General features: G+C 41.0%; 2 protein-coding genes across 8 annotated transcripts in view; one reads left to right on the plus strand and one right to left on the minus strand.

The window, feature by feature from the left end:
- On the minus strand, positions 1–13262 carry LOC147753817 (U6 snRNA phosphodiesterase 1). Of its 4 annotated transcripts, XM_086973560.1 has the most exons (3): positions 10777–13262; positions 10311–10407; positions 1–4927 (listed from the first exon to the last, which is right to left on the minus strand). In XM_086973560.1, the coding sequence occupies exon 3, from the start codon at positions 4925–4927 to the stop codon at positions 4052–4054; it is 876 nt and encodes a 291-aa protein (XP_086829686.1). In that variant the 5' UTR covers positions 10311–10407; positions 10777–13262; the 3' UTR covers positions 1–4051. The 4 variants fall into 4 exon arrangements, with proteins under 4 accessions (XP_086829686.1, XP_022711172.1, XP_022711173.1 ...); XM_022855437.2 differs by lacking the exon at positions 10311–10407; XM_022855438.2 differs by lacking the exons at positions 10311–10407; positions 10777–13262 and adding an exon at positions 9563–9655.
- The window catches only part of LOC111273652 (peroxisomal targeting signal 2 receptor), a 12236-nt gene continuing 5147 nt past the window's right edge, over positions 9916–17004 (plus strand). For 2 of the 4 annotated variants that reach the window (XM_022855427.2, XM_022855428.2), the window contains exons 1-2: positions 9916–10084; positions 16279–16404. In XM_022855427.2, coding sequence (XP_022711162.1) covers positions 9922–10084; positions 16279–16404 — 289 coding nt within the window. In that variant the 5' untranslated portion in view covers positions 9916–9921. Of the gene's footprint in view, positions 10085–13674; positions 13772–15949; positions 16051–16278; positions 16405–17004 lie in introns of those variants that run through there. The other 2 variants (XM_022855429.2, XM_022855431.2) reach the window with 2 other exon arrangements.

The raw sequence follows: 17004 nt of genomic DNA on the forward strand, positions 1-17004 counted from the left end.
TTACGATCATGGTAATATGGCATTTATTTATTTCGTTGCTATTAAATTATCTTTTGTACATAAATAGCCGACACCTTTACCATTCACTGAGGAGTAACAATGACGTACAATTTGATTTTAGTAAAAAATAACCTCATATGTAAATACTATAGTATTACTTCGTTGTTTCTTGTTAAATTGTAGCTTTATATTTTGTGTTCATCTTTTAGTACTTAGTAGTTGTTGTAATATCAGTTTAGTGGATTGGGAGCGGCTTCAAAAAACTAGCTAATACAACGATGCTCAGCGCATTTAGATCATTTATGATCTTTGTAACTGCGTTTTTGCTGCTAATAAAATTACATGGATACTATGTATACACATTATACATATATTTGCATCTAGTAATGTATTTGAATGTATTTGCCAGTGTGATACCGATTAACTTGTTGCAAACAAAACTATCTTCACCGGCTCAACATATTGGTATAGATGCTGCATTTAAAAATAAGTTTCGTAATCTAACGAGATGTAAAGCTAGACGTGTTCTGTTTGGGAAATACGAATTGAATTTTAATTACATTTTTTATTCTGTGTACTGTAATGTGGCAGATTCTAATCAATAAAGTTAAAAACCTTACATAGACAACTTCAACCCTTTTATTCAGAATGCAAAATGGCAATGACAGCTTTCTTGGATGCCATAGCATCAACTCAATGACCTAATGAGTAGTCGTTGAAACAAATTTATTTTTTCGTTTATTTCGAAGCCGTCCCAACCGCCTTCATATTGACTTCTATTGAGATCATATTTAACGTACACAGCTTTTTCTATTCACACAACTCTAGCGATAACCTAGCCATCATTTAGCCCCGGCAAGTCCCCGTTGTGGGCTTTCCGCATTTTCCCAAACTCTCACTATTCCAAGCTCGGCTCTGCCAAAACAGCACCTCGCCCCGATGCAAGCGAAATGACGCCTCCACATTTGCACGTACTTTTGCACATTCTTTCATCAATATCTGTGTCCGCAAATAGACGCTTCTTTGTCGGAACGATCAATAACAATTGTCAAGGTGAAGAAGTAGTGGTAAGCTCTGCTGTCTAGTTGCCCAGGGTATAACCTGGACAAAAATGTCAAGTTTTTTCGGTTGAGATATGCTGTGGGTTGATAGGGCAGTGTCTCTAATGAGTTAAAACTTGATTACGGTTCTTTTTATGGTGGAAGGTGGACCTTCTTGTGACCCACATCAAGCAGAGTCTTTGCGGCAAGCATTCCAAATCAAATACTTTGATAATAAAACATTACATGCCACGTTTTTCTTTGTTCAAGTAATGCCTATTATTAAACAGAAACAGGGGATAGAACATCACCTCTGCAGCCATCAGGATCCATATTTAGCCAAGAAACTAACACAAATTTGTCTATTTTTTATAATATAAGGGCTTTCTGCGTCGGGTTTCTTTTCGATGCGTATAACGTATCCGTTTCACTGCCTCTATTTTCATTTTAGCACCTCAATGTTTGGCTTCTCGTCGTGTTGGCTTTGCTAATACCCTCTCAAAGTATACCATTTCGAAATGTACTTAGTTTAAAGACACAATCAATATATCATCGGTCAGCTTATTTGTTATCCACAATCGTTATTCGTGTTTTGACAACCGCTCTGAGACGTAGTGGTCTTCCATTTATTCATTTTATACACATGCACACAAACTACCATTTAAGCAATGAGCCAATTAATCAACTAGAGCTGACATAATTCAATCGTTTCAAATCTCTCTTCAGTTTTAGTAGAAACATTACAAAGATACATGCGTTATGGTTGTTCATCATCCGGTAGTCTCACAGTGTTATACATCAGACATAATCGCAGAAGCTTATTGTCGACGTCACTAGCTAATAAACAATTCCTTCTAATCAGTCAATTACGCCAATGACGTCAAAATACTATAAAAAAAACGGAGCCATAGCCTCAACCGAGGAGTTGCACCTATGTACAGATATTATAATTCGCCAGAATCGTTCGTTCTAACGTTGACAGAAAAATACATCTGCATGCGAACCAATACACTTTCCGTCTCGGATCTTCTACCTCCCGTTGATCAGCTTGAATTCGTTAACACTGTATGCATTCTCAATTATTATCCATATCACGCACTTCCCGGGACATGCACCGCTTGATTCATTCCTTCGTATTATACTTGAAATAGTATATATCTCTATATGTACCGTGCCGATGATAAGGACAGCAATACTGATATCTACGTCCCTATTATCTTCCGTAAATCCAACCTATGCTCATGTAGTCCAGTTCCCTATGTCACATTCAGCTACATTAGTCCTTTTACTGTCATCACAGTTTCTCCATATCGACTGGCCGCGCTACTGTACCGGACGATCGAAACGGACGCTCAACGGGGAACCCTTTCAACCCTTCGACTTTTGAAAATGGAGAACCTTTTTTCTGTGCGTCAATTTTGCGAGCTGTAGGACAGTGTTGCCCAGCTTTGAGCACGTATCGTATCAGTAGTGATATTATCCTGCAGTCGAGACGACCCTGCCGTCATTGTTTCCACTGGTTTATATTATTCTCAGGACGAACGGTCTCGAACTAGCAGCGCACGATGATGTGTTCAAAATGAAAGCAATATCGACAAAACTTGCTTGTGATATAACACCCTCCACGCATACAAGCACATGTGAAATGCCACGGCTTTATTCTTTTTCTTCTCTCTTCCTCTATCTCTGTTCCTTTCTTTCCTTGCTTGTTACGCCTTATTAGCTCTCTAGTTATCGTCCTTTACACAATGTATTGGACGTTTATTTTCGACATAGGTTATTAGTTATTAGAGAAACGTAATAACGCATATCTATGACGAATAACGTTACAATAAGGTTACGCACAAATACGAGATGATGATCTTGATGATAGACGAAAATGATGATGTAAGGAAATACGCGCACAGAACTATCGATGTGACTTGATCGTCGATCGTTGCTATCGACCACAGCATTTTTCCGTCGTAGTCGGCATCGGTTCAGATTCTTAAGTTACACTTCTCTCTACAACATTCGCATTATTTAGTACGATATTCTTATCGCTACTGTTATATAGTAGACCACACCTGTTACTGTTATAAAGTATTCATCTCAGGGCAGCGTTACGAGGACCTATAAAAATGTAAATACACATGTCTAACATCATGAATCAGTCTCTAATCGTCACCTATCGCACACCTTAGAGTCAGCTCGTACAATGATTTTAGCATGCACCACAAAAAAATTATGTGTATATATATATATATATATTCACACTATAGTTATTTTTTTGTTATCATAGTTTTCTTATAGAGGACTATTAGCTGTAGTGTAACATGAAGTTAAGTAGCAAGGGTGACAGTGATAAGCCCCTAAAAGCTAGACATGAATCTACTGTTAATCGGAGACATCTAGCATTGGTTTCGATGATCAGATCTTAGTAGGACTCGGCCATCTGAACTCATGCCCTAGATGACGCGATGGATCTGAGTGACCAACGCACGTCTCATTTAATTTCCACCTATCAGGAATAATGTTATTATTAACGTATCTACTGTATTTTATGCTGGTTTGTATTTTTACAATCCTTCAATTGGAAGGCAGTCGTTCGATCTATTATCGATCAGACAACTGATCTCGCTTTCTTTACCTTTAAAGACTGCCTCCGTCGTCACTACCTGCAAGGATCTTGAGTTATGGCTGCTCGTGCTGATATCATTCAAAATGTGTGTGTGTGTGTATATGATGTTGGCGTATATTATCGGACTTCGCTCATAATAATATGGAATATAATAATATTAGTTCGCCAACATATGGCATCCATGCATGCGAATTCGGTTAAGCTCAACTACAAAGCCAACATAGAATGTACATTTTTATGTACTTAAATTGCTGCTTTTTCTTATTTTGACTTTCAAATATGTGGCTGTATTATTAAACTTATAGATGTCTATAGCAGTATCGTATATGCTGCACATCTTGTTCTAATATACATATGTTATGCAATGGTAATGGATACACATTGCCATATATTACTTAGCTAGGGTCACAGGTGGGGTGACGCCAGTGGTATTGTATACCATATTCGGTATTTCAAAGCCTAGTGGTACTTCGAACAGTTTATGTCCCGCACGAAAACACAACCTGTCTACAACGCCTGCCAGCTCAACGGATGTACAATACTCATCGAGTTCACGTTGTAAAGTTGGTAGCACATTTTGAAGATCTGTCTTCCGGCTAATCGGCGCCCACGCTAAACTGATATGGAACTTAGGATTTGTGTAGTAATTCGGCAAGCGGAACAGATCGAGTGAAAGGTTCACCCGTTTGGTGAGTTCAACCAGTTCATTTTGGCCAAGATCAACATCGACAGCCAGAAATACCGTTGTCCGCTCATCGTTTTCGTAAATTGCGAAACGATTAAACGATACGAGGAAGGGCTTATGTGCGTACACACCCTGTCGTATGTGAGTGTACAACGGCTTGATCCATTGGAAACGGCATTTGAGAGTTCGCGACAATGAGATATGTGGTTGGGACTTGCCGATAGGCAAGAGGAACGGTGCCCCGGCCTCGGCTATTTGCTGGAGATCTTTAATGCACTCTTCGTCGCATGCGTAAACGTAGAACAGCGACGCCCAGATGCCCTGTTCGTGATCGAATGAACGTTGCCGACCGCCATGCATCGCCGGGTCGTCCATCCACTTCGAGCCGGTGCCAGACGTGGCGAACATGTCGGCGATTTCAGCTGGAACTTCAAGTTTGGCGCGTTTCGCCGCCGGTGGCGACGGAGGTAAGCGGACTGGCGCTAGCTCCATTGAGGCGTGGGCTGAATTTGACGAATTGGAACCTTCCGATGAGGAGTGGCCACTGCTGTCGTATGCCGATGCTAAATGTTTGAGACTCATCTGTCATAGAAAGTGAATAGAGTAACACAAGACAAAGCGAAACAGAGCTAAGTATGAGTTAGTGATTGTGTAAACAATATACTGAGGCACACACTGTCTTCGAAAAGTTCGCGTCTGGTAAGGTTCAACTTATGACTTGAGTAGATCTACGAACTTGCCTAACATACAATACGACTATATATATAGCATTGAAATAAATCAAAATAAACCGTGTATTGTGTTTTTAAACAATTTGATACACTCTCACGTAGCACGCTGAAAGAAAAATGTTTGACTATGTATATGAAAAAACGGATGGTATTGCAATAATTGATGCATATGTGATGATAATAATAGTTATTATAGGAAGTTACATCGCAAACACTTAGTGCGTGGAGAAGTAATTTGAAAAAATATACTTGCGAGATCACACATAATAATTCAAATTGGAAAGTGTCTTTACAAGTCAAGGTAATTTACTGTCTGGTTGAAAACCCTTTATATCTTCTGCACATTTAGGCAACCGCCACTAGATTATTTATTAACACCTGAGACAGAAAAAATTAACGGCTGTGAAAATAAGGTTCACTTTTCTGATTTCTGAGCCCAGCTCAGTGCAAAAAAGATTAATTGAGGAGGCTACTTATAAATTCTACGCATCGCTGCCATCACGTTCTTGTATAAATGCATAATATGCACCCTGTAAACACATCACCACGACCACCAGAATTGTGGCTTAGTCAAATCACCTCCAGAATGAATTACCTACGCTTATTGAAACCAAACGGGGGCTGCAGAAGCACATTTTAAGTATTTGATTCATAATTACACATTCCAAGTTTCGCTTTTTGGCTAAAGACCATCACGTAATATTCAAGTCAACATGATTGATTTTACAGAGTAAGACGCTTCATCGACACCCTCGATGTCACACACATGCTTGGGTGCATCGCGGCTATAAAAAGAGTACGATTCAATATGGATTACTTAAGCCGAGAGTTTATGAAAGTAATCGCCAAGCGTATCACTAGATCAATTGTGTGCCCGATTTTTGTATATTATTACCATTTAAATAAACAAGGCAGTAGAACATAGACATATTCGTACTGTATTGAATTAGATGTTTTTATTAGCATAAGCTGCTGCTTCTCAAATCCGATCAAGACTGAGAAATCGTGGCTTTCCATGGTCAGCAGCTATTAGAACTCTATAACTTCAAAACCTTACATTTAATTGCTAATAGACATTATTAACTCCCCTTATGCAAAGCACGAAACCCCGAAATATACTGAGGCAAAGACATCAGACCTTAATAATCAGTATGAACTTAATTTGTATTTTCCATTGTGTAACATATTTATCAGATTATAAACATATCTCCCTCAATAAACTCTATTACTTATTTCTGTAATAAACGGTAACAGATTCGCTGACCGCTGTTCCCGGTAATGCATAGTCGTCGCAGGATCCATATAATGCTGTGGTGGTAACATCTTTGCTTACTTTTTTTAAGCACTTCATTTGTACACGTAAAGCAGTCTTTGTAGTCACCTATACTTAAGTATACCCTCAGGTACTTACCTTTTAAGAGATCAACACAGTAAATCATGTTGGATTTATCTACGGTTTTTCAAGCCAAACAAGCAATTCGTACTTTTTACAATTATACCTTATTCAATGTCTTCTCCAGATTCTTATTTTTCCGTTATTTCAAGCTTTCCTTAATAATAATAACTGCTCGTAATTTTTTTCAACGCTAAGGAAAAAACCACCGTCACAACATGCTTGTCAATTATGATAATCATGGTAACGCACTCGCGCATTACCTACCCAGACCACGCCACCTTATTAAAAGTAGAGACGCGTGAGGTAGTTCGGGTTCAAAACCATGCGTAGATGCAGTTCGTTAAGTGCTGGAATAAACCAGCTATCTGAAACAATGTTTCACACTAACATGGAGGACATAAAACTCGAGGCATTTACCTTTTAATATCATTAGAAGACTAACAGATAACAAAATATAGGTCTATCCGGTAACACACTGTTTGAACAGGTTCATAGGGCTGACCAGCACGTTTACTGTATAACCTGGTGGAAAAGCTTCTGCCATATGCTGATGCCAGTAACACCGCTATAGCAATGCCCTATTCAACGTAGCTTTTCTCCATAACTAAACAACATCACTACTAAGAAAACGGACGGGACCACCGAAATCGTTGGTGGAGTTACTGTTGTTGTCACGGCAGCCACACGCATCGAAGAACAAAGGCTGCACGATGATGATAATGATGCATCGATGGCACGTGCCGATGTCGACCTTGTTTTTCCGTACTTATTCTCTGCCCAACGCAAAATTGGCGCCTTTTGGGTGGCTGGCATGTGGCGATAACTTATATGTAGAAGTGTTAAAAGTATATATCCTTTTTAATCAGTAAAAGTGGTCGAAATAGTATGAGTTTTGTCGCAAGCGATTGGTCGTCCTGTGTCGCGATTCGTGACGATTGTGGGTTCTATTTGTTCAACTCGATTTCTCTTTTTGCCCTTTTGTTTATGGGGCTTACTGTAGCTAATGTTTCCGCTACTTGTTTTAGCTAGGCAATGACTCGTGCTAACTAATTAATCGCGGACTCAGTGAATAAACAGAGTTGGCACGGCATGAGTTTCGAGAAATATCAGAATAGCAACTCCGACAACAAAAATGTTCGACAGCAATTTGAAGGTATACTACTGACAACTTCTGTTCTATCTGTCTACCTATTCTGTTACCACTGAATTAATTCATTTGGAACCACTTTCCTTCCATCATCCGTCGTAAATTCGTCGATTCTTATCTCCGGTACTCATTACAGCTAAGCATTTTTTCCTCACCCACCATTTTGTCTGCTTTTATCTAATTGGTAAATCTACGCGCGTCGTACATATTTGTCGTCTTATTTTGATGTACATGTATACTATTTAATTCCAATATATTCTTAAAGTGATGCTTTTCAGTACGTTTGGCTTTAACAGTGCGACACTCATTGTGCTGCAGTCGATCTCTATGTGTGTATGTGTCACTCTGTTCGTCTGTATGGCGGACAGTGCCTAAGACCATCTGTGTAAATGACTGCTTTCTTCGACCTTTTTGTCCAGTGCCACCACTGCGTCATGTTGCGCTGTCATTTGGCCGGCGTTAACGCTGGTCGCCAACAACAGAACGTGGCAAGAGAGTGACGCTGGGACGACTGCAACAAGTCTCACACGACAAGGAAACCGCGCAATGCTGTAAAAGGCATCCACAGACCGCTTAAGCGGCCGGGCGGGCGGGCGGCCAGCCAGGCAAGCAGGCAGCCAGCTAGCTAGCCAGCCAACGAGCGTAGGCCAGCGTCTGGATCGTTACTATTTCTGCTGCTGTCAACGTTAAGAAAGTATCTAGCAACGAAGCAGCTTACATAAAACAGCTAGTCAGCATATTATCACAGCATACAGGTCGTATATGACCAACGTGTGCAAATAGATAGCGTATCGTCTAGCGTCTGTTCGCATTTTGTGTAGCGATATGCTTAAGATCTGTTTGATCGTGGGAGATCGCAGCTGGATGAAACTGGTCACCACTATCAGTATCGTCCGGGTGAACGTCACGGCCACCAGCATCGGCCACGGCCAGAGCCTACTGCCGGCACAATGGCCGTTACCAACATGGACCTGACAACGATACAATCACCGCTATAATAATCGACATTGGAACATGATACAACGAATCTAGACGTACAATAGAAATATGTGTACGCGAAGTGCGCGCATTAATGTAAGCGACGGAATGATAGAACTCTCCGCGCCGCTGTCTACCTTGTCTCAACTACTGAGTCATTAGTTGACGCACAGGTTCGTAAAACAGTGTATGTTTAATATACTACCAGATGCACAATTCAGAATCATCTGTACTAATGGCAGGTGTAGAAGAGACGAGAAAAAACAAACCAGGTATTACACTAGATATGTTTCCAAGTTAATGTTATAGTAAGCATATTCTTGAATTGTTATTTCCTTGTTACTGCTGTTGTTTCTGAAGAAATACACACTAGACAGAATAGACTCCATGTCGACGTTACTGATAACGTTTATCTACTGTAATTTCTGTTTTTATCAAACAGGTCATTTACTCAGTTTGCTTCGATTTGGCTGGAAATATTTACTGTTCTGCGACTTCTGTGCATATTGACCTCGGTATATATCGGCTAGTGCACTCAAACATTCGACCAGCGGTGTACATATAACACACGCCATCCAAATCTAATACTTATGTTTCATGGCTTCAAATCACTGAAAGCACTTCCCCAGTTGTGCCCAATGTGTTGCGTTAACCTTTAAGGCTGAGAGTGATACCCTGAACAGATATATGGTTGGTGTTGTGCGCCGAAGCAAAAAAGATACATGTGAGTTGGCCAAGTTCAGTTACGTCTTTTCGGCAGAGCATTCTCATAACCGCGTGACATATGAAATGTTCTCGGCATAAGAGCTCTAATAAAAGAGAGAGAGCCCTAAAAGCGCATACATAGATACAGTATTCGATACCTACATACATATTACAGAAGAAGCAATTAGACAAGTTGCTTTCGTCTCATAAATACCCTATCATTATAAAGCACCCGGACAAATTCACACCCAGTTGCTTACATTACAGTCCTCTTCAACGTAGCACGTCACATTAGTCTGGATCAGCTCAGTGGAAAAGACCCAACCATCATTGGAGACTAGTGCGTAACATAATCGTAGTACTGTACCAATTACTCAACTACGAACTTTAGTTGGCGCCTCCACCTTGATTGTGACTTCTCTAAAGTGAACTGGAAGCACGGAGGAAGATTATCCGGCCCAGCTACGCTCAGTAGGCACGACAACGACAGCGATGCTCTCACGATGACACCGACAAATGGCATCCCATCGCAACGCACCGCATCAACGCTGCAGAAAGTGCGTTGTTCCCTCCGTTCATATTCATCGTAGCCCTCTGCTGTGTGCGTTTGTCTGCCAATATGCCCCTAATGCGGGGACGGAGTAGCAGCAGGGACGGGGCCGCCGCCGTCAACCGTCGCATCTGTTACGACTACCAGCATTGCTACTGTTACAACTACCAATACCAACTGGCGGTCGCCTCGCGACCGTGTCATCCCGTACCATCGTGTCTCCTGCTTGTCTGTATGTCCGTTTGCCGGTCTGTTTTTCTTTGCGTACATGTTGCGAGTGCGCATATTGAACTACTGCTGCTGCTGATGGCTTTAGCACTTCGAGTGAAACAACCTTGTCTCCACAGAAAAACACCATTTAAGTTAGCGGTAGCAATCTAGGTATTGTTATCGTTATTGTTGTACCAGTAGGGCATTTCAAAGGAGAAAAAGTTGAAAGAAAATATAATACCACATACTCTGATGATGATGACGAAGGTAGTAGGCTGTGGCTGATGATTTTCTGAAGGATCCGTGCGACGCAGCAAATGTGGCGGACGGGGAGGAGAACCTACACTATTGAATGAACAAACCGAATGAATAAATTATGATGCCTTATCGCCTTCTACCGTTATTACCACTACCGGATTTTTTTTACGTGTCTCTATGTGCGTGTGTATCACTTCTCGAGAAAATGCTCCGCCATTTACGCTGATCAGATATGTCTTCCCAGACGTCAATTGGAAACAACATATAAGGGAAATATAGGCCTGTTTTTGGTGGACTATTGTTAGAACTACGTTACACTTTTGCACAAATATGTATATTTTAGCAAAGACCTTCGAAACAAACGCGTTGTAAAGAATCAGCTTGACACTAATCCATCGCGTATAAGAACGTACACTCGGCGAAATTACATGCAGTCCAAAAGGAATATTGTCTTACCTTGCACTGTCTAAGATCAATCTAGAATTTCGCTGAACTGGTGCAGTGTTCACGTATTCAACGTGTACGAACCTCGCCGCACAGCTTCACACAATAAACATTCATACGATGGCTACAAAAGCATGCGCAGTAAAAGGTCAAACGCAGGACAAAAACCTAGTAACGACACTGCTGTGATGACAGACGGTGTAACTCCGGTGGCGTTTGCAGAAGTTGCAGTAACGGCGGTCTTGCGAAACAACTTAAGCAATATTAGGACACACTGCAGGCACTTGCTAAGATAAACGCCTTGGTCTAGCACAAATAATGCAGCAGCAGTAAAGCGAACACGCCTTCTTGTTTAGTTCTTCTTCATATTCTTATTACTATTATAATGATGGAGGCACAGGGGTCTGCGGAAGTTTGAAAGGAAACCTACAGACTCTCCCAGAAACGATTTCCAGTGAGTCGTAGAGGAGACAGAGTCAGGCAACGTGCGTCCTCCAATAACAACAGGGCAGCTTCGATTTGAGCACAAGCACAGACACCCACGCGTTTCAGGTGGATGTGTAAGAGTACAGCAAGGCAACACGCTGCCGTGTTGTGGCTGAGTAACTGAATGGGCGACCCGAACTGCGAAGTTGCAAAAACCTTGACCGGTGACTGTGCGAGTGTATTGACGGTCTGTAACATCGTCTACATATGTTAGGGTATTAGGTTAGTGGGCTATGATGTCCTGCTGTCCCACTTCTTTACTCCTTTTCCCACAGGACTAGTAAGAGAAGGGGCAGCACAATGAAGAGCAATCGCAGCGTAGTGACGATAGACAGATAGATATTACGCAATCAACGGCACCGACCGCCACACCAATACTCAGTGGTATTCAAGGCGAGGGTAGCTACCTGCAGTTGGTGCACTCAGTCGCTGCAGTTCCACTGCCAGAGAAAACGGACTTCAGTATAGGAGAGGGTCTAAGGTGCGAGATAACCGCCTAGCTTGCCACAACCAGCCGTATCATATGGTGTACCTCGGTGGCAGGCGCCTTTTACGCACAACGACTCTCGGTTTGCTCCGTTGTGAGTCTTCACCAGGTATCGTTCCTTTCTGCTACCGCCTCTCTCGTCACTCAGATTGACAAATGAATCTGCCTTGCTACACCAGTATTACTAGAATGTCAACAGGGGGACGTTAACACAAACTAGCGGAAGGGTCTAGTGAGCACTATTGGTTGAATGGGCTAATGAGTACGCAACCAGAAAGAGCAGTATGCCGGTCTCTCGTAGAAGCACACACATACGCACGCATGCTCAGACACGACGACACTCCAAACACACACAACTCGACCTTTCTTTTTCGGCGATTATCGTTTCGAAACGGACGGTCTTAGCAGCGGCGGCTTAACTTCTTCCGGATCTGTAACCAGTGGCTTCGATAAATGAGGGCTGCTACCGGCGTTCATGAGTGCGAGCAAAAAACTCAGCAAATATCCGCACAACTCCGCGCCACCACAATCCTGTAGGTACAGCTGGCTGCTTCTGCTTCTTGTGTAAGCCAGTCGCAGGCTGATTGGTGCGGTGAAATGCTGGCGTGTTCGTCCTGCTAATACAGCAACGACGGCTGTTGCTACGGCGCAAACAAGCTAACCAACAACAACAGCAGGAGCAGCATGGTCAACACCCCCGCGTTACAAACGGGCACAACATTAGCATAAACACCGAGCGCACTTTGTACCCCACACGTTGTGACCGAAAAGAACCACGGCGACGAATCACCGCGATCGCTGCCAGTCAACTTACTATTTGACTAACACTGCTGATCCGACTCGACCCAACTCACCACCGCAGGCGCCAGCATCACCAATACAAGCAACAACAGCACCCTCTATGACTCCTGTTCTCTGTGGTGTCTGCGAGAACGATGATAGTGGTAGCGGTAGCAGCAGCAGCACCGGCGGTCACGATAACAGCAATAACAAAAAAAGACACTTCAAAAACCCATTAGAACACCACATAAAAACATCAACAGTAGCGACACCAGCGAATAACTACGCAAAACACAGTACACACGCATATAGACAAAGATACGCATACGCAAGGCGAGTAGCGGGTAAAGAAATAGCGCGTTTCCAGACAGTTGTAGACGCAATCAGCCCAGGCCACGCAAGGCGCCAGATTGTCGTCTGCTACTAACATGGATGGCATCGTGATGCACTGTCGTTTGTATTATGGAGCCTTTGCTTTGCCGAAGCACTTAAAGCAGGAGCTCGTACGTGAAAAACTGGCCTGTCCAGTAAAATAGAGTGGATTTAGCTTGTATTTCTGTTTGATATACCAGTGCATCCAACGTCCAGAGTACCTGGAATCAAGTTGAAAGTTATAATTAGTGCTAGTCTATGCTATTGGTTAGTAACTGAAGGAATGACAGTTTGATGGAGTTTAAGTCTTTGTATGGTGGAGTAGTAAAGAAGTTTCATTTATATTAGAATGTTTCTTTTTTTAAACAGAGAGCTGTCCAAGTATAAAAATCGTAGTCATAAACAAAGACGATATAGTTCGTGACGGAAGACGCTACTTTAATATTATGGTAATACCCGCGCAGTTCCCTCTTTGGGACGAACGAAGAAAGCGCGCCGGGGGAGAGCCTGCTGTCTGCACCGCAGTTCAGCGTCACGGCATTGACAACAACATCATGAACGAAGCAGCTGTGCCCAAACAACAGTCTTAACAACCGACCCAGTAACACTGAACATATGCCGGAACTACTGAAACAGGGAGAGCCTGCTTGAGACATATTATAATTCCTCTAAACAGCTGTTCGGCAGTAAAAGGCACAGATTTGTAAAATGTTCTTCAAGATACGCACCTGTAAGATTGTGCATTTGTTTCGGGACTATTAAAAGAAAAAGATCTGTGAAGTCATTGTGTGAGCCCATATGATCAGCCAAGAGTGGGGCTATCGTAATTAAGCAATTGACAGTTGTTCATCTTGGGAAATAGTGACAGCTCTGGAATGACAGGTACGCTTCGAAGCGGAGCTTAGCTAATTATATTTATCGGTATACCAGCAACTGCATTGGTTTTTGTGGCGTTCAAGTGAGATTTAATTAGGGATTTGATGATTTGGACGTATCTACTACAAAAAAAAGATGATGCTTCAATTGATTTTCAAAATTGTTAAGATGTTTCAAGGAGTACGTGACTTAATAACTTATACTAGTGCAAGCAGAGAAGTTAAATCAGACTACCGAAACTCTTCTTCTATGAAGTTGCATGTGGTCTCAAAGGTTCAGCCATTTTATATGATAGCTAATTGAGCTGAACGTTTGGGCCATTACCAATGTGGAGATATTCAAACTAAACTAGCAAACGAGCCTTTTTTCAAAACTTATTGGTGAAATCATCAAAGGATAATAACTTTACGGAAGGTTAACTTCTATGACCTACTATTTTTATTTATTATGTCCATAGAGTTGTGCACTATGGATGGTCGCCTGCCTATTGAAGGTCTAATCATTTTCTTCCATAGTTAAATTATGTAAATCTTCATCAAAAAGAACTATATTTTGTCGTTAAGATGATCCGTGCTTTGAGACGAATATAGTGTACGCATTATTCTTCGAAGTTAATAGCATACGTGAACAAGTGAGTTTAGATAATCTATATATCCAAAATATCTACTCCCTTTTCTAAAAAGTACAGAACGAATAAATAGATTGGCAGGTGATATTTTTATAACCTGCCAAACATAAGAACGATTAAACCAGCATATATCTTACGCAGCATCAGGGCCAAGTAAAAGTGACTTTCCTATATCCGTGTTCGAAAAACCTAACCTAAGAGTTCTATACCGATCAATTTCGAATGCAAGGTGTACGATAAGGAAAATTATAGACTGCATTAATGTAACTTTGTTAGTTGAAAAAAGGAGCTGTAGATTTTTCTGTCGTTGAAATCACCTCGTATTTCTTTCGAACGAAGTAAATACATTCAACTGTATGCGTTGAGCTTCATACATGCGATTCGTGTCTTATAGTGAAACAACAAAACAGCAACGTATTGAAGCTTCAGTTTGATATTCGTAAGCAATTCGTCACTAAGACGATATGACGTAGATTATCTTTCGTGTTTTTAACTATTTTAGTGTCCGCAAATACATATTGTCAAGTAGGCGCAGTTTAGCAAAATCAATTTCGAAGTCCCAGTGAAATGTGATTCGTGATCAGTCAGACATGAATCGAAATTCTGAGCTTTGTCGACGCGTAACTGAAACAGGTCTCTAAAATAGCCCCGTACTGTCAAAACGCTACGTGTTTCGTTTTTCTAAATTGTGTGTTAGTATCAGTTAAATGCAGTTAGTTAGGCAACGCACAGTTAGCTTTCGTAAGTTCGGTACCGAACTGATTGCATAACATGGTTTCTTTTCAATTCGCGTATCTTGTACTAACTCCAATATTGATTATATCATTTTCTTTTGTGCACCCTGTTCAATATAGGACAAGCCAATTATATACTTCTACGGCTCTGCAACGATCAGCTCATGCAAAAATTGCCAGGGCTGCACAAAACGAATTTTCATTTAGCCAGCAAGATATAGTACAGTCACCGTAACCGTGCTATAGTAAACACTCAAGTGAATAGTAATGGAAGGAAGATAAGGTTAGCCGCGAAATTCAAAATAGTAATTTACATCGTTGAGAAAATCATAGAAGAAATTGTCGTTGAGGGTCTGTTATAACGCCAGTTTTCGTGATAGCTTAGTGGCTAACGTATGTGGGTGCGAATTTTAGGGACATGCCGTCGTCTAGGTTCGAATCTGAGTTAAAGACAAGCAGCGTTTCGTTCTGGGAGCCAGCCGTCTGATGTAATACCAAACGACGGCATTTAGTTAAAGTCATGTTTACTTCTGCTGCTATGAGGCAAAAGGAGCGAAAATGTCCAAAGTACGCGCCTTGTCCTAAGTTGGCCAGAGCTGTTTATGTGTAGACCAAGTATTGATTCAGCTTATATCTTGAAGATTTTGTTGTAGGTTATTACAAGCTTAGAAGCCTATTGATTGATAATAGCAAATTCCGGAACAAGTGTAAGTACAAGTTATAAAAGGACCTATCTAAAGAGCTCTTCATCGTAGCATTCTAGTAACGCTTTGAATAGTAATAAATAAAACAAAATAAAAATTGAAATGAGAATATTCACAGCCATTCGAACCCCGCCAAGGATGTACAATTCATGGAATCTGTGAGATCAAACATGGCTGGAAAAAATGGGGAACGAAAAACTGAGATGGAACTAACGAAAAGTAAGAGTATAAATGATGTGATTGACACATTGATAGGGTGGACAGCGTGAATGAGTCGGATGGTTATAATGTGATGATGAATTATAATGATGGTACTAAAAATGGTTACTTTTGGTTGTACAGTTTTTTCGAATCTGCTGAAAATACAGAGTTTCTAGAAAATTTTGTATTTCCTCATGTTTATAGCAATATAAAAACAAGTAATACTAGTTTTCCGCTCTTTCACAGGCCCAATGCGCAGTGCTCCTGGGGTGAACGCCTCCGCCTTGCCAACTCCCGGTTGGCACGGATACTCTGTCAAATGGTCACCTTTTGATCCGGATTTTGCGATTTGCGCCGCTAGTCAAAACTATGGTAATATTTTATCGACACACTTCTGCGGGCATTATATATATATATCGAGTGCGCGAAATATTCAAAGCGGATATTTTTTTATACTTTAAAATAATATTATTAAACTGCGTATGCGCTATTTTGAGTTGATCTTTTGCGGCTTTTTAGATAACACTATAATCCAAGGGTTGTAAAACTGCTGTGGTTCTTAGATGAAAAATCGTAACAAGTGTTTTTTGTATACCTCCGTTAAAACTGAATTAGGGTGTTCTGCAGAGAGCGAAATAGATAAAAATTTGATGACGCAAAATCGATGCTATACAGTAAGTGCATTAAAATTTCCTTCAAACACATAGTAAATTTTGGAATACAATTTATTATTGTTTTTTTTAATGGCACATTTTTGTTGTATGTTATCTATTTTTCATCACATGCATGCGTATCTTAATCAAACCGCGCAATAGATGATGTAATAAAACACCATGAATACACCGAATTTTTGAAAAACTCATCTTCAACGCGCTCTATTTTATGTTTGATTAAAGGCATTCGATTAATTCAAGCATATCTGCTGCTACTAAATCTCAGCTTTTGAACGCTAACTGGACCCAATTCGTACTA

This window comes from Varroa jacobsoni, unplaced genomic scaffold, assembly GCF_002532875.2.
Source record: "Varroa jacobsoni isolate VJ856 unplaced genomic scaffold, vjacob_1.0 scaffold_209, whole genome shotgun sequence".
Classification (NCBI taxonomy): domain Eukaryota; kingdom Metazoa; phylum Arthropoda; class Arachnida; order Mesostigmata; family Varroidae; genus Varroa; species Varroa jacobsoni.

Coding starts and splice junctions, on each gene's coding strand:
- LOC147753817 (XM_022855437.2), bottom strand. CDS start 4,927: ATGAGTCTCAAACATTTAGCATCGGCATACGACAGCAGTGGCCACTCC.